The sequence below is a fragment of the Dryobates pubescens genome, chromosome 3 (assembly GCF_014839835.1).
Source record: "Dryobates pubescens isolate bDryPub1 chromosome 3, bDryPub1.pri, whole genome shotgun sequence".
NCBI lineage: Eukaryota > Metazoa > Chordata > Aves > Piciformes > Picidae > Dryobates > Dryobates pubescens.
This window is the reverse complement of record NC_071614.1, coordinates 2,584,914-2,601,904: the sequence shown is the minus strand read 5'-3', so window position 1 is coordinate 2,601,904 and position 16,991 is coordinate 2,584,914. Positions and strand designations below refer to the sequence as shown.

Sequence of the window (16,991 nt, the reverse complement as noted above, 5' to 3'; positions counted from 1 at the left end):
CCCAGGTAACATGTCCTCGTTACTTGTTAGATCAGTTTGGAGATCAGGCTTAAATTAATTTTTAAAAGCATTGCTTCTGTAATAACACAAGGAGAAAAATGACAGGGACTGGGAAGACTGGCAGGTGTGCAAGGATGTTTTCAGGTGGTTTCTTTTTCCTTCACTTCCCAGATCCACCAGGACTAAAGTGAATTGTAGAAGCAGCATGTGTAGTCCAGGTGAAATCAAGCAGAGATGGAGGCCAGTTAATAATCTAAGTGATACCCTTCCAAAGGTAGCAGTAGAAATTGGCTTGGTAGGAACTGGTGACCTGTCCTTCTGTCACGTGTGTGCTGTTCTCATGCGTAGGACTCCTGAGAGGTGCAGAGAGCCTCTGGTTTTTGGTTGATGTTGGTTGTTTTTTTTCCCCTGCTCCTCTTCTTTGGCTTGATGTAACAGCTGTTATTGCTTAATACTAAGATGACAGAGACCCTCAACAGCTTATTTACATAGCCACACAGGGAGCGGGGACACCTTACTGGTCCCAGTTATCATGCCTACAAAAAGAAGCATGTCTGACATGTTTTGAATTGCAGACATGACCTTCATTCAAATCCCTGCTCTTCTGAGGGCTGCTTGAATAACACGTGTAAGAGCGGGTGTTGCTGCGCTCGCATCAGATCTCTGATGAGGAGCTCTCAAAACTGGTGGTGGTCTAAATTTTTCATGCAAGCTGGTGATCAGATTACTGCCTCCCTGGTCACCCTCCCTGTTCTCTGAGCAGCAGCAGTTCAACAGTTGCCATGATGGATTTGGGTACAGTGAGAGGGCAGGCTGAGTACTCCCCATCTCAGCTGGCCCTGCTTTTACTTCGTGAACAGGGCAGCAGGGGGTGCCCTGAATTGGGTAAACATCGGCGAGCGGGGATTATTTCCAGGTAGATCCTTTGGCTACAGAGATGACCTCTTCTCTAGTCTCCTTGAAAAGCCAGTCTGCCATCCTCTCTCCTGCCAGCTTCAAGTGTGACCACACCACCTGACAGCACTTCCAAACCTGAGAAAGGTGGGGGGGGAAATAAACATGGGCAACAAAGATTATCCTTTTTTTCACTTCCTTGTAGCAGTTAGGTTGTGCACAGGTGAAAATTAAAGAGCAGTTTGAGCTTAAAAGAGTAAAAATAGTTAATGTGTCCCAAGGGAAATGGGGGATTATTTTTGTTCCCCCCCATTCTGGGAAGCAGAAAGTTGTATAATCTGAAAAACCTGACATTCCATATTGAGGGTTTATTGTAAGGTAGTAAAACCAGATTTTATATCTCGTTTATTCCTACAACTTCTGATGTGCTTCCAAAAATGGTATTAAGGCAGCAGCTGAGGAAATTTTATGAGATAATGAAGCAGAACAGTTACTGAAAGCCATCTGCTCAGTTGTTTACAAACTTGCTTCAATACTTCAGAGGCAGTGGTAGAGTACGTGTCTAAACTTCACAAGCTGCACTAGGTAGAACTAAATGAAATGCGCCGGGGCCGGGCTGAGCTGGGTCCCTCTCTGTGCAGTGTAAGCGGTTGCCAGGCAGGCCTGTTGGAAGCCAGCAGAAAGCACCACACAGAGGTGATTATGTGCCACCATCTGTCACGCTTCAAGCCTACCATACAGCATGGCTAATCAGCCTTGGCAGGATGATGGATGAACAGCAGCAGCTGCCAAAAGCCACTGTTGGCAAACAGTCCTGAAGTTAAGAACTTTTTCCCCCCTCTGCCTTCCTCTCCAGGGTCCTGCTGCGTGTCCGCATGCTCTACTATCTACGACAAGAAGTTATAGGGGACCAAGCAGACAAGATCTTAGAGGGTGCTGACTCAAGGTTAGTGCAAGTGCAGGTTTTTTGTTTTGTTTTTTTTTTGCTGTGTGAGGCTGGCTTTTATAAAGCACAGGTACTGTAATAAGGTAGCATTTAAAGGTTGTCACACTTTATCTCTTAAATGCCTGGGCTCGAGCAGCCTCATTATTTTATCAAGCGCCGTGGGTAATTTTCTTGGGGGAGGGAATGATGTGGGAGGTGACAGCAGTGGATTTTCAGCTCTGCTAATGCTAAATGATTAGTCTATCTCAATTTAAAAAAAAAATAATTAAAAAATATATCCTGGGACCTTAAATGAATCCTGTTTGGATAACCTTTCTCATTGTCCTCCCAGAACAGCCTAATGCTGAGGAGGTGTTCTGGGGTGTTTGGGGAGGGGAGGTTGGTTGGATTTTTGTTGCTGCCTTTTTTTTTGGATCTTCATTGAATTCTATTTATTTAATTATTTATTTATTTTTAACTAGGCACTTTTAATGTTTTCCAGATTTTAAAATGTCTCTGTTGGCTTTTGCTTTTGGGGCTTTTTTTGTGGTTTGGTTTGGGTGGGGGTTTTTTGTTGTTGTTAGTTTGTTGGTTTGGGATTTATTCATTTTTTCTCCCCCTCAAAATTTTGCTTTACCAGATACTGTGAACCACCTTTGGGGCTGTATGTTGTTGGGTTTTTTGGGTGGTTTTTTTTTTTTTGGTCTGGTAATACCAGTGAGAATGTAAATAATGCCTTCTTCACAGTGAAGTGGACGTATGGATACCTGAGCCATTCCATGCTGAAGTTCCTGCAGACTGGTGGGATAAGGAGGCGGATAAATCCCTTTTAATTGGAGTATTCAAACATGGTAAGTGATGTCTCACTCTGAACAAAACTCAGTTGTGAAGCTTTCTGTGTGTAGGACTGTTCAGTCATAATATTAACAAGTATTGTTCCAAAGAACTGTTGGCTTGTATCTCCCTTTTTTTTTTTTCCCCTTCCCTCTCTTTTCTCTTGCCTGCATTAAAAACCTAATATGAGCTGTAAATATCAGATGCTGTTTTTAAATGTTTGCAGAACATTTGAGAAGAAAACATTACTTTCTTGGCTGTAAATAAAACAAAACCATATTTGTTTAAATAATAGCCAAATAGTAAGATAGATCTCCATAAACTTTGCTTCCAGCGCTGCTTCACTTGCTAACTCTGCCAACCAGTGTCAAAGTGGACGGTGGGCTTAACCTCTGCTATTAATCTGTACAAGTGCCTCCTGGGCTTTGTTCCAAGCAATATTTCACAAATGTCAGTGTTGAGAACTCCCGGCTCCCTTGAGTGGGATGCAGCCTTGTTAACTTTGAAAGGCTGGGGATGCAGAGCTGGCATGATATATACAGTGAGCGATTCCTGATTATAATCCCAATTCTCTGGAGGTCGCAGAGGTATTCTCAGCAGCCCAGCCTGACTAAAGGGGAGAATGATGGCTTATAAAACCTTTCATGATTACAGTTTGGCTTGAGGCTCTACAGCAGTTAGGAGCAGTGTGTTGTAGTACAAATCCTAATTGAATTGTGCTGTTCTGCCTATGTACAGCAGCTCTGTTTTGTGGGCTCAGCTGAGGCAAGTCTAGTCTAAAAATCATTTTCCTGCAGTGCACTGTTGGGATCTGCCATTTTCCATCTAGTCAAGTTGGGCAGTAAAAAAGCAAACAGCAGTTTGAAAACCATAGAGGGAACAGTGTCATCTTACTGACATGCATCATCCTAAACCTAATGAGACAGGTTCGTTGGCCTTACGCACAGCCCATGTATACAGCGGGTTTCCAGCCTGTGCTGAGGCTTCCAGCAGGGCTGCAGCTAGAGAAAACCTCTCTGGGTGTCTGTGCTTCCATTTGCATCTGCACCTTTCCAGTAGGGAGTGTGGCATTTTGGAGGCATAAAGGAAACTCCAAGAAGTTTTTCACTTGTGAAGGATTGTTGCTTTACCTTGTAAAGACATTCAGTTGCTTTCTGCGGCATCTACAGATTGTTCATGTTATCAGTGTGAAAATGTTTTGGTGCTGATGGGATTTACAGCTTCACAGATTGCACTGGGTTGGAAGGGACCCTCAAAGGTCAGCTTGTCCAACCCCCCTGCACGCAGCAGGGACACCTCCAACTACATCAGGCTGCCCAGGGCTACATCAAGTCTGATCTTGAATGTCTCCAGGGACAGGGCCTCAACCACCTCCCTGGGCAACCTGTTCTAGTGTTTCACCACTCTCATTGTGCTGAACTTCCTCCTGATGTCCAACCTAAATCTCCTCTGCTCCAGTTTCAAACCATTGCCCCTTGTCCTATCACTACAAGCCCTTCTAAACGGTCCCTCTCCAGCCTACCTTTACCTCCCCTTCAGATATGGAAATGCAGCTTTAAGGTCTCACTCTTTCAGCCTGTCCTCCTAGGAATTGAAAAGCTGCCTTAGAGGAAGGCGATGCTTGTTTCCAGCACAGTGACAGCTCCTTTGTTTTACTGAAAAATAAATAAATGAATCCAGAAAATTGCACTTTTACTGCCTAAACCCCTTCCATTCACAGCAGGTCATAGCTTCTAAGAGGGCTTTGTCTGTCTCTGCGCACGCAGGTTACGAGAAGTACAACTCCATGCGAGCTGACCCCGCGCTGTGCTTTCTGGAACGGGTTGGCATGCCTGACGCAAAGGCCATCGCCGCTGAGCAGAGAGGGACAGACATGTTAGCAGATGGTGGCGATGGGTAAGGAGGACATGAAAAAAATTAATAAACTTTATCAGCGTTGTATACGTTGGCAGCAGTTCAGATGTCAGCTTTTGCTTACATCTCGCCTGAGGAGCCGAAGTGATCATATGATGTAAAAAGTACATGGAATTGTTTCCACAGCGGAGCATGAAATAGCAATGTGTGACTTCGGTGCACCGTGCTGATGGCTTCTGGGGCTTTTCTTTTTTTGCCTTTTGTCCAGAAAATCAGCTGCCTCTCAAACCCAGAATATTTCTTTTCAATGTTTTATAGTGGTGACTTTGACAGAGAGGACGAAGATCCAGAATATAAGCCGACCAGAACTCCCTTCAAGGATGAAATTGATGTAAGAACTCCCATCCTTATGTAATTACAAACACATAATTATAGCTGATCCATGGAATGGCTTGGGCTGGAGATCATCTAGTTCCAACCTCCCTGCCACTGACAGGGTGACCCTCCACTAGAACAGATTGCTCAAGGCCTCATCCGTGTTTGTCTTAATGTGCTGTTCTTAAGTATGAGAACTACCAGACTGTAGTTCTTATGTTTGAGAGCTACCAAATAACAAAGCTTGTTTGCTGCTGTGTTGTTGTCATTTTTCTCCTGAAATGATAACTGAAATTTCTGTCTTCTCCCCAAGGAATTTGCAAACTCACCTCCAGAAGACAAAGAGGAGTCCATAGAAATACACCCAAGTAAGACTATAGCAAAGACATTAAGTAAGAGGTGGACTGTTTATGTTACCAGAGACTATAGCAAAGACTTTGAGAGGTTGACTGTTTATGTTAGCAGAGGAGGGGGGATAGGTGGTGCTTTGGGAAAACACCCCAGTCAACTTTTTCCTGCCAAATCTCTCTTCATGCCTCACATCTTCCAAAACAATTATTTACTGCCTTTGAATAATCCACATTATGGCTTTCTGGGTTTCTAATTACATTAGAAACTGTGGTGATAAAGACCGGATGTTTCATAACGCTGCCGTTGATGTTCTCACCACGACAATCTTGGAAAGTTATAGATCTGTTGTTTCCTCAGTGTGGAGGAAAAATGCCAAGTTTAAGTGAGAATAATAAAGTGGAAAATCATCAGCGTAGGTGTTTCCTCAGAGGCAGAGCCGTCTTCTTAGCAATATATTTAAAGATGCATTGCATTAATTTAAGTGCTTAACAGTAATCATAGTATGTTTGCATTCCCAACATTAAATAATGATGCTTGATGGTTATCTCTAAATGCTTCACAAGCATTTTTGTGCTCTTGGAGCTGGATGGTTTGATTTTGTTCTTTATCTCCTACCAGTGTTGTTACCCTGCTGCTAATTTGTTATGCACCAATATTAATGAGGCGTGGGTTCTTATCTGATAAAACAGGGATTCAGTTAGAGCCATAGAAACTTTGCAGTGGTTAGTGGTGGGTTTGCAGCGCACAAACACTTCTCTATTCTCCAGACAAGCACAGCGAAAGCAACTCTGAGTTAGGCCAACTCTACTGGCCCAACACTTCAACCCTGACTACCCGGCTGCGTCGCCTCATTACTGCCTATCAGCGCAGCTATAAAAGGCAACAAATGAGGCAAGAGGCACTAATGAAGACTGACCGCAGGAGACGTCGGCCTCGGGAGGAAGTGAGGGCACTGGAGGCAGAAAGGGAAGCCATAATCACTGAGAAACGACAGAAGTGAGTTTCTCAGGGGGATCTCTCTGTAAATCTGATTTCATAGAATTGTAGAAGGGTTCTGGTTGGAAAGCCCTCTAAGATGCTCAAGTCCAGCCACCAAACTAACACCATCATGGATGCTAAACCATGTCCCCAATGCCATGTCCATGTATTTCTTGAACACCTGCAGGGGTGGTGACTCCTCCACCTCCCTGGGCAGCCTATTCCAGTCCCTGGCCACTCTTGCAGGAAAGAAATCTGAATCTCCAACTTAAACCTCCCCTGGCACAGTTTCAGGCTACCACCTGATACCAGAGTGAAGAGACCAACCCCCACCTCACTCCAACCTCTTTCCAGGGGGTTATAGAGAGCACTTTTTGCTTTTGTGTCACCAGTACCACTCTTCCCTTCTGAGGGAGTAGTTTAAAGGAGCTTGGGGGCATCAAACCACGTTTGGACTCTGGTTTATTCAGTTGGCCTCACTTCTTGCTTCTTTCTTGCCTAGATGGACGAGAAGAGAAGAAGCTGATTTTTATCGTGTGGTGTCTACTTTTGGAGTTATTTTTGATCCTGTGAAACATCAGTTTGACTGGAATCAGTTCAGAGCCTTTGCTAGGCTTGACAAAAAGTCTGATGAAAGCCTGGAGAAGTATTTCAATGGCTTTGTGAACATGTGTAGGAGAGTGTGCAGGATGCCGGTCAAACCCGACGACGGTAAGTTCAAGCTGAGTGTGGGAATCAACATGAGCCTTGAGAGACAGACTGTTGAAACCTCCTGGCCAGGTATAATGAAATGGGTGTCCACCTAACACAATCTAATGGCTGTCATTGCAGAGCCACCTGATCTCTCCACACTGATCGAGCCCATCACAGAGGAACGTGCTTCTAGGACTTTATATCGTATAGAGCTGCTGCGGAAGATCCGGGAACAGGTTCTCCATCACCCGCAGCTGGGTGAGAGGTTAAAGCTTTGCCAGCCAAGCTTGGACCTGCCAGAGTGGTGGGAGTGTGGTAAACATGACAAAGACTTGCTGGTTGGTGCTGCTAAACATGGAGTCAGTAGGACAGATTATCACATTCTGAACGATCCTGAACTCTCTTTTCTCGAGGCTCACAAAAACTTTGCTCAAAACAGGGGGACGGGTGCTGCAAATCCTGTCTCTTCTGTAAACCCCCTGGGTGCTGGCTGCAGTCAGACACCACCTATTGTCCCATCCACACCAGTACAAGAAGAGAAGACCACAGAACAAACGGAGTCTAAAGCTGAAGGGTCTGAAAATGCAGCAGCCAAAGAAAAGTCTGATATCAAGGAGGAGACGGATACTGCAGATAAGGACACTAAACAGGACTGTGATGCTGAGGCTGAGCCTGGCTCTGTTAAATGTGAATTGAAGGACATAGAAGTGAGCACAGACGTAGACCCAAAATCTATTTCTGAGAAAGGTTCAGAGGAGGACGAAGAGGAGAAACTGGATGATGATGATAAATCAGAAGAATCCTCCCAACCTGAAGGTAATGTGTTGGTCAGATCAATTCTGTCTGCTTAGCGTGAGCCCCACAGCTGTTGTCACTTGTGCCAGCTGGTAAGTGGCACACACTGAGCCGTTCTGGAGCTCAGGATGGGCTACATGTAGCAGTTCCTCTGCCCTTCCATGTATCAGGTGGCTAGATAAGCTTTCATCAAACCCACCCAGCAGCAGTGGGGTATTCCCCCCCAGGGGATGATTTCCTGGGTAGCTTTCTGAGCCAACAGGCGTGATCTCGGTGCCAAACGCAGAAGGCTGAGGCCCTGCTGCAGTAATTACTGAACAAAAGCCTGAGTTAGAAGCATTGTTGTCAAGCCTGGTTGTCTTAACCTGTCTCGTTAGGTTGGCGTCGGGTGGCTGGGATGGTCTGCAGTTAATGCCTGGTCATGGTTGTCATTCAGCAGGAGCAGTTTCTCAGGGTAAGAATTTTGATGAAGAAAGCAACGCCTCCATGAGTACCGCGAGGGACGAAACACGCGACGGCTTCTACATGGAGGATGGGGATCCCTCTGTGGTTCAGCTGCTTCACGAGAGAACCTTTGCCTTCTCCTTCTGGCCTAAGGTTGGTCAGGGGTCAGTGGCCTGTGTCTTTTTGGTAGAATTTGGGAAAGGTGACTGCAAAGATCAGCCAGCTTTGTGCAGTTCTGCGCTTGCGGAGGACAAGAGGCTTGTTTTGCGTGAATGGGTTGTGGGCTAGCATTTGGTTCTTCAATTTCATCCAGATTAGCAGAGGAAATGAAAGGAATTGCTCTACTGTAAGGGCTGTCCTTTAGGAAAACAACAAACCACTGACAGACAGGAGTTCCTCAAAGGCTCCATAACTCTATGTCAGCAGAATCTCACCTCTCACACCTCGGTTGATGGAGGTAGAGTCAGGGTTTTGAATGATGGCTTTTGTCTGAGGGGCAATCTGCAGCGTTGGGAGCGGAGGTTTTGTGAGATCACATTTGTATTTTGGGGTGAGGAGATTGCAGGGAAGGCCATTGGTGACCTACATGATCTAAGCCATTATGTAATGTTGACAGATGTAATTGTATTAAGGTATCCTGCAAACATAAGCAGCAGTTTCAGATGGGGTAAAGCTGTGTCTTATTTTGGTAACAATGCAGAAAATTGTCTAATAGAAAATGGTTTTCTTTTTAAAACAGGGAACTATAACCTCCAAATAAATCCATACATAATTTATACTCTCCTTTGCAGTAAGGAGAGGGGGAGAGAGAAATAAAGTAGTAATAGTCTTAAGCTTCCTAATCACCATAACAGGGCCATCTGGTTTGGGATGGGGGGGCAGGGCAGGGGGGACCTTGCTCTTAATAGGCTTATTCCTGGGGAAAGCAAGCAGTCTGTGGCAGCTGCTGAGATCTGCTAGTGGCTTTTGCACTGCTCTGCTCTTGAGGAAGCTGACCCACACTCCTCTTCCCTGCCCAGCAGTATTCCTCCTCCTGAAGTTCCTTCCACTTTAGGCATGCTGGTGTAGAGCTGCTTAAATACTGTCATGGCAAAAAATGAGATGATTCTCCTCCTTTTTGCTTTCGGGATGGAAATGGGGACTGGAATAAAAACCCACCCAAAAATCTGACTCCCATCACAGCGTAAAAGTAAAGCAGCAAAGCCCTGTGCTCTGTGTAGGTTCAGCATAAGCAGACTAATAAACATAATTAGAGATTTTTAGTGTGCACGCTTCAGTGAAATTTGAAGTGATAATGGGCGTGGAATGAAAATTGACATTCATTAGCTGTCCCTAGCTTGGTGCCCGTTTCATAATGTTGAACTTTATTAATAGTGACGCTAATGAGGATCCACTTCCTAGGACAGAATGGCAGATCCAGCCTCTTGGATCCCCAGCCCCACAGCTTTAAGGGATGCTGGTTGCAGATGTTCTGATTTTTTTTTTTACCTTCCTAACTGTTGATTTTTGTAAACTGCTGGAGTTGTGGGTGTGGAACAACAGGGAGCTCCTCTTAAATTTGTCACTTTAGTACGTTGTCCTGCAGAAAACCTTCATCTTGCTTCTCCCTCAATGTAGAATCACAGAATTGTTCTGGTGAGAAAAGACCTTTGAGTCCAAACATTCTCTAACTCTACCAAGGCTGCTGCTAAACCACGTCCCTCAGTACCACATCTCTGAATCTTTTCAACACCTCCAGGGGTGGGGATTCAACCACCTCCCTGAGGACCCTATTCCTGTGTTTGAGAACACTTTCAGTGAAGAAGTTTCTTCTAATGTCCAACCTTACCCTAACTCTTCCTGTGGGGCAATTTAAGGCTGTTTCCTCTTGTCCTGTCACTCATTTCTAGGGAACAAGAGATCTGACCCCCACCTGCCTCCCATCTCCTTTGAAGTAGTTGTAGAGAGTGAGAAGGTCTCCCCTCAGCCTCTTTTTCCCCCCCCAGAAAGCAGCTTTTTAATTCTAGTGATGTTTCATCCCACAAAACTGTGTATTGGCTTCTCCTAAGAGGCCGAGTTTATGCTGACCCACAGCACTAGCTGGGTTGGGGTGTATCTCCTCAGCTGTGGAAGCTGGGCCATGCTGTTCCCCTCGCTTGGAGCTGAAGAGGCACCTTCCGTGCTGCAGGTTCATGACGTGCTTTGCCTTTATGCAGGACCGAGTAATGATCAACCGATTAGACAACATCTGTGAAGCAGTGCTGAAAGGGAAGTGGCCAGTAAATAGGCGCCAGATGTTTGATTTCCAGGGCCTCATACCTGGCTATACTTCAACAGCTGTGGACAGCCCTCTACAAAAAAGGAGCTTTGCAGAGCTCTCCATGGTCGCTCAAGCCAGCGTCAGTGGCAGTGAAGATCTCACCGCTTCTCCTCAGTTATCCAAGGCAAGGCTGCTGCTTGCTCTTTCTCACACAAAACTTTGTTAGTCTTGCTCTGTCCCAAAAAAAACTTTGTCTGGCATGCACTTATGCACAGTAAAATGAATTGAAAATAGCATTTCTTTAAATGAAACCAGAGAAGTAAATGGTGGCATCCTAGAATGGTTTGGGTTGGGAGGGACCTTAAAGATCCAACCTCCCCTGTGGGCAAATCCTACTAGAGCACGTTGCTCAAGGCCCCATCCAAGCTGGCTTTGAATGCTCCCAGGGTTTCTTTGCATAAAATGAAGGCTTTGTTTTCCAAGCTGTGTGTTTTGGACTCTTCCATTCAGCTCTGCTAATGGCTGGCAACGCTCATTTTTCTCCAGGAAGATGCACTCAATTTGTCGGTTCCACGTCAGAGGAGGAGGAGACGAAGAAAGATTGAGATTGAGGCTGAGAGAGCTGCCAAGAGGAGAAATCTTATGGAAATGGTTGCCCAGTTACGTGAGTCTCAGGTGGTCTCAGAAAATGGACAAGAGAAGGTTGTAGATTTATCAAAGGCCTCACGAGAGGCAACAAGTTCTACCTCAAATTTTTCATCTGTTACTTCAAAGTTTATCTTGCCTAATGTCTCCACACCCGTGTCTGATGCCTTTAAAACTCAAATGGAGCTGCTGCAAGCAGGTCTTTCACGCACACCCACAAGGCATCTCCTAAATGGCTCTTTAATAGATGGAGAACCGCCCATGAAGAGGAGGAGAGGAAGGAGGAAAAATGTGGAAGGGCTTGATCTGTTATTTATGAGCAACAAACGGACATCGTTGACTGTAGTAAGACACCAACCTTTTTGGCTCTCATTTCTTCTCCTGTGTCTAGTCCTTTCTGAATGTGTCTGAAGTGTTGTTGTAGTCATGTGTGGCTTTTATCCAACCAGAGCTGGATAGAGCTGGTGCTACTTTTTGAACCAGAGTGTTGTTCACATCAAGGTTGCTCTGACATGTTGGAGGTGATCTGACATGTTGGAGGTGATCTTTAAATAGCTTGTGCTTTCAAAAAGACGGTGGGGTGTGTTTTAAAACAAAACATAATATATTTGAGGCTTAAGGATGTCATTTTATTGTCTAGCCAAGGGGGCGATACTGGTGGGGTTTAACTGGAAGTGTACAGAATCTGCTCTGTCTTTGGCTCTGTGTTCTTTAATCTTCACCTGTGCTAAACTTAACAAAATTCCCTAATGCAACAATAAAATTTTACATAGTGTGAATATTTAAACCCCAAGAACTCTTAGGTATGCAAAATCTTCTCAAGCATTTAGTTTCAGTTTCATGTCCTTGAAGTGAGAATTAAAGCAGATGTTTGTCTTCTCAGGAGGATGCAGAAGTGACCAAAGCTTTTGAAGAAGATATGGAAGCCCTACCAGCAAGGAACATTCCATCTCCTGGTCAGCTGGACCCAGACACTCGCATCCCTGTAATCAATCTAGAGGATGGGACCAGGCTGGTGGGAGAGGATGCTCCCAAAAACAAGGATCTAGTTGAATGGCTTAAGTTGCATCCCACTTACACTGTAGATATGCCAAGTTATGTACCAGTAAGTATCCAAAGTTAGTTCTACAGATACCAAGATTAGTTCCCTCACACTAGCCACAGCCCTGGAGTTTGTAACTGTAACTTAAAATGGTTGTGAGAAGGGGTTCCATGACTGGGGATGCGTGTCAGGAAAACAAAGCACTGAAAAGCCACTGCCTTTCTCCTCTTTCCAGAAGAGTGCAGATGTGCTGTTTTCCCCGTTTCAGAAGCCGAAACAAAAGCGACACAGGTGTCGAAACCCTAATAAACTGGATATAAACACCCTGACAGGAGAAGAAAGGGTTCCTGTTGTAAATAAGCGGAATGGAAAGAAGGTAAAAGCAAAGTTAGTTCGGCGGAGGGCTTGATCAATGTCTTGTGTGTGTGCAGAGCAGCTTTCCTCCTTCAAGCTTCCTCTTTTAACAGTTCAACACTTAAAACTTTTTTTCAAAGGCTTGTAAGGATTGAGAGGGAGTGGAGTGAAGCTTGAGGAGGGAAGGTTTAGACTGGAGATTAGGAAGGAATTCTTTCCAGTGAGGATGGTGAGACACTGGAACAGATTGTCCAGGGAGGTCATGGATGAGGCCTTGAGCAACCTGGTCTAGTGGGAGGTGTCCCTGCCCATGGCAGGGGTTTTGGAACTAGATGCTCTTTAGGGCCCCTTCCAACCCAAACTATTCTATGAATGAACTTACCACTCAATTCCTCTAATTTTTCCTCTCCTCTTGTGATATGTTCCTATCAATCACTCAAGTAAACAACTCTTACTCTTTGGAGCTACATAGCATATTTTTTTCTTTATATCAGATAAGAATTTCATTGCTAGCACTGCCTGAGATACATCATTTTGCTATATCTACTTTAAAACCATAATCTTCTCAGTTCTAGTATCATTAGCTCCTTTCTATGTGTTTTTCAAAGTCTGAAAGTGTTTACTGCCATCCTTCAGAGATGAAAGTGCACAGATGGAAAATGTCCATAGGAGTAGATGGTAGAAGTAGTTTTGTTGGGGTTTTATTGTGGTGTTGTTTGGTTTTTGTTTTTTTTTAAGTATTAACCTTGTCTCTTGGATTAGATGGGTGGAGCTATGGCCCCTCCAATGAAGGACTTGCCAAGATGGCTGGAAGAAAATCCTGAGTTTGCTGTTGCTCCAGACTGGACTGACATTGTTAAACAGTCTGTAAGTGAAACGTTCACTGCATGCTTCACTGTGGATTACAGCACAGGAAAGTTGAAGGCTGTGTAAATTGATTATTAAGACTTTATCTTGGAGCTGCTTTGGAGCTGAGGAAACTGTAGCGTCTGGGTGGGAGTTACCCAGCTTGGGGCGGGTGGTGATAGGAGGCTGCTGCAGAATGGGGATGAAGGACACTTGAAAAATAGCTGCAGTGAGAACCCTTCAGCGTTTGGTTTGAATTAATTTTAGCTTACAAGCGACAATCCTTAATAAACACAAATATCCAGACATCAGGAACTGTTAAGAAAGTATTTGTCATGTTCATAACAGAATTTCATCATCCTGGTGACAAGCACCATCAAAGGATTAGGTTTCCTGCCTTTTCTTTTACGGATTGGCTGAAAATAAAGGGCACGGTTTTGGTTGTAATAAACCATTCCTCTGCTGAAGTTCAGCCCCAAGTACAGAGGCATAACCTCCTAGCTGCAGTGTGTCAGAGTGGGGGTTTTAATGGAGCTGCAGAGTTCCAGCATGTGTTGTTTTACTGTTGTGTGTAAATGGGAAAAAAAATCTGTGACTCTGCTTTCTTCAGTTGTTCCTACATGTTCTGCTGCCGCTCGCTCGAGTAGCTAGCTAGTCACGATGTGCCAGGGCTGGAAAACAAGCGGCTTTTGGAGCCTGCTGAAACCCCTTCTGTTCCTTCCATCAGCACCCGTTAGTTGCTGAAAGCTCTCAAAGCTGATGGCCATTAAAGCTTGTTGGCTTGGTTTTTTTCTTCCTCTCTCCATGTCTCCTTTTCAGGGTTTTGTTCCAGAGTCCATGTTTGACCGTCTTCTCACTGGACCTGTCGTGAGGGAGGAAGGAGCAAGCAGAAGGGGAAGAAGGCCAAAAAGTGAAATTGCCAAAGCAGCTGCAGCAGCTGCTGCTGTAGCATCAACTTCGGGAATCAACCCACTACTAATGAACAGTCTGTTTGCTGGGATGGACCTCACCAGCCTCCAGAACCTCCAGAACCTGCAGTCTCTCCAGCTCGCAGGCCTCATGGGCTTCCCGCCAGGGCTGGCGACAGCTGCTGCCGCTGGGGGGGACGCTAAGAACCCGGCTGCCATGCTGCCTCTGATGCTGCCAGGCATGGCAGGGCTGCCCAACATGTTTGGACTGAGCGGATTGCTGAATAACCCCATGGCAGCGACCACTGGGAATGCCACTGCTGCTGCCGGCCAGGGAGAGGCCGAGGACGGCGCCTCGAAAGCTGAAGAGAAGAAGAATGAGAACGAAGAGGAGAACAAAGACTCCGAGAAAAGCACAGACACTGTTTCTGCTACTGACTCTGCGAATGGATCTGTCAGTGCTGCTACTGCGGCCACCACCGCCACTGCCACCACTACCACCACCACCAACACTGGATTGCCCACAAACCCTCTGGCCTTCAATCCTTTCCTGCTGTCTACCATGGCTCCTGGCCTCTTCTATCCATCCATGTTTCTACCTCCAGGACTGGGAGGATTGACTCTGCCCGGTTTCCCAGCACTAGCAGGACTTCAGAACGCAGTGGGCTCCAGCGAAGAGAAGGCTGCTGACAAAACTGAAGGAACTGCCTTCAAAGACGAAGAAACTCTGGAAGGCAGCGATGCAGAGGAGAGCCTTGATAAAACTGCAGATTCCTCCGTTTTAGAAGATGAAATAGCACAGGGTGAAGAATTAGACTCACTTGACGGGGGGGAAGAAATAGAAAACAATGAAAACGATGAATAACCCAGTACCAGTTACAGTTAAAGTGTTTTAAACTTTTGACAAGTGGTAGTCCTACTGTTTACACTCACAGTTAAATGTCCATACTTAGTTTTTATAAGCTGTTCTGTAACATAGTGTAGCAAAAAAAAAAAGGAAAAAAAAAACACAAAAAAAGGAGAAAGGAAAAAAAAAAAGAGACAAAAAAACAAAAACAAAACAAAAAGGATAAAAAGAGAAAAAAGAAAACGTTCAAGTCATGTTATACAGATGTGTCAAAAGGTATCTTGGTCATTAAGTATTGTGCAGTGCATTATTTATTATCCCTAGGAGAGATGAAATTTGAGAGGTGATCATGTCTTTTTAAGGAAATGGACATAATGCTCTGCTTTTTTTTGGGTTGGTTTGGGTTTGGTTGGTTGGTTTTTTTGGGTTTGGGTTTTTTTTTTGGTTTCTTTTGGTTTGGTTTTATTTCTTTTTTTTTTTTTCCTTTGGGTACCCATTGGTATTATGAATTTAAGCAGCAATTTGTAACCGAGTGGCACTCGCAGAAGGAAAGTGCTGCTTAAAGGAAGGATGAAGTTATATGTATTTAAAAATGTTTAATTATGTTTCTTATTCTTCTTTTTTAATTTTGCAATTCTTTTTTAGTCTTCAATTCTTTTTTATTTATTTTTTTTTATTTTTTAATTATTTATTTTTCTTATTTTTCTTTTTTTATTCTTTTTTGTTTACTTTTAATTTTTATTCCTTTTTTAAAAGTTCCTTTTTCCCCTTCTTTTTTGTCCCCTTCTTTTTTGTCCCCTTCTTTTTTGTCCCCTTCTTTTTTGTCCCCTTCTTTTTTGTCCCCTTCTTTTTTGTCCCCTTCTTTTTTGTCCCCTTCTTTTTTGTCCCTTTCTTTTTTTTTCCCCTTTTCTTCTCCCTTTCTTTTTCCCTTTCTTTTTTTTTCCCTTTTTCTTCTCCCTTTCTTTTTCCCTTTCTTTTTTTTCCCTTTCTTTTTTTTCCCTTTCTTTTTTTTCCCTTTATTTTTTTACCTTTCTTTTTTATTCTACCTTTCTTTTTACATTTCTTTTTTTTACCTTTCTTTTTTTTCCCTTTCTTTTTTTTCCCTTTCTTTTTTTTCCCTCTTTTTTTTCCCTTTCTTTTTTTTCCCTTTCTTTTTTTTCCCTTTCTTTTTTTTCCCTTTCTTTTTTTCCCTTTCTTTTTTTTCCCTTTCTTTTTTTTCCCTTTCTTTTTTTTCCCTTTCTTTTTTTTCCCTTTCTTTTTTCCCTTTCTTTTTTTTCCCTTTCTTTTTTTTCCCTTTCTTTTTTTTTCCCTTTCTTTTTTTTTCCCTTTCTTTTTTTTTCCCTTTCTTTTTTTTTCCTTTCTTTTTTTTCCCCTTTCTTTTTTTTTCCCTTTCTTTTTTTTCCCTTTTTTTTCCCTTTCTTTTTTTTCCCTCTTTTTTTCCTTTCTTTTTTTCCTTTCTTTTTTTTCCCTTTCTTTTTTTTCCCTTTCTTTTTTTTCCCTTTCTTTTTTTCCCCTTTCTTTTTTTTTCCCTTTCTCTTTTTTTCCCTTTCCTTTTTTCCCTTTCCTTTTTTCCCTTTCCTTTTTTCCCTTTCCTTTTTTCCCTTTCCTTTTTAATCCTATCTTGTTTCCTTTCTTTCTTTTTTCCTATCTTGTTTCCTTTCTTTCTTTTTTCCTATCTTGTTTCCTTTCTTTCTTTTTTCCTTCCTTTTTTCTCTTTTCCTTTGTTTTCTTTCCTTTCTTTTTTTTTTTTTCCTGTTTTTTTTTTCCATTTTTCTTTTTTCCTCTTTTTTTTTGGGGTTATTTTCTTTCTTTCTTCGCTGTGAAGGTCAAGATGAAATTCACCACACCACATATCGTAACCGGAGCTTCATTTTGACTGCCCAAGAGCTCACCCACGCGCACACACACACCCACCCCCCCACCCACACCCCCCACACACCACACCACACATTCTCTCTCTGACAATC

General features: G+C 43.7%; 1 protein-coding gene across 1 annotated transcript in view; it reads left to right on the top strand.

Moving 5' to 3' along the window:
* Positions 1 to 15,192, top strand: part of CHD7 (chromodomain helicase DNA binding protein 7) — a 122,655-nt gene extending 107,463 nt beyond the window's left edge. Inside the window, exons 24-38 of the mRNA XM_054179258.1 lie at positions 1,751 to 1,840; positions 2,567 to 2,670; positions 4,420 to 4,549; positions 4,826 to 4,898; positions 5,196 to 5,250; positions 6,001 to 6,229; positions 6,714 to 6,922; positions 7,043 to 7,720; positions 8,136 to 8,296; positions 10,339 to 10,566; positions 10,929 to 11,372; positions 11,911 to 12,132; positions 12,305 to 12,445; positions 13,186 to 13,290; positions 14,089 to 15,192. Of these exons, the coding sequence (XP_054035233.1) occupies positions 1,751 to 1,840; positions 2,567 to 2,670; positions 4,420 to 4,549; positions 4,826 to 4,898; positions 5,196 to 5,250; positions 6,001 to 6,229; positions 6,714 to 6,922; positions 7,043 to 7,720; positions 8,136 to 8,296; positions 10,339 to 10,566; positions 10,929 to 11,372; positions 11,911 to 12,132; positions 12,305 to 12,445; positions 13,186 to 13,290; positions 14,089 to 15,042 (3,823 nt within the window). The 3' untranslated portion in view covers positions 15,043 to 15,192. The remainder of the gene's footprint in view (positions 1 to 1,750; positions 1,841 to 2,566; positions 2,671 to 4,419; positions 4,550 to 4,825; positions 4,899 to 5,195; positions 5,251 to 6,000; positions 6,230 to 6,713; positions 6,923 to 7,042; positions 7,721 to 8,135; positions 8,297 to 10,338; positions 10,567 to 10,928; positions 11,373 to 11,910; positions 12,133 to 12,304; positions 12,446 to 13,185; positions 13,291 to 14,088) is intronic.
* Positions 15,193 to 16,991: the final 1,799 nt, after the last annotated feature.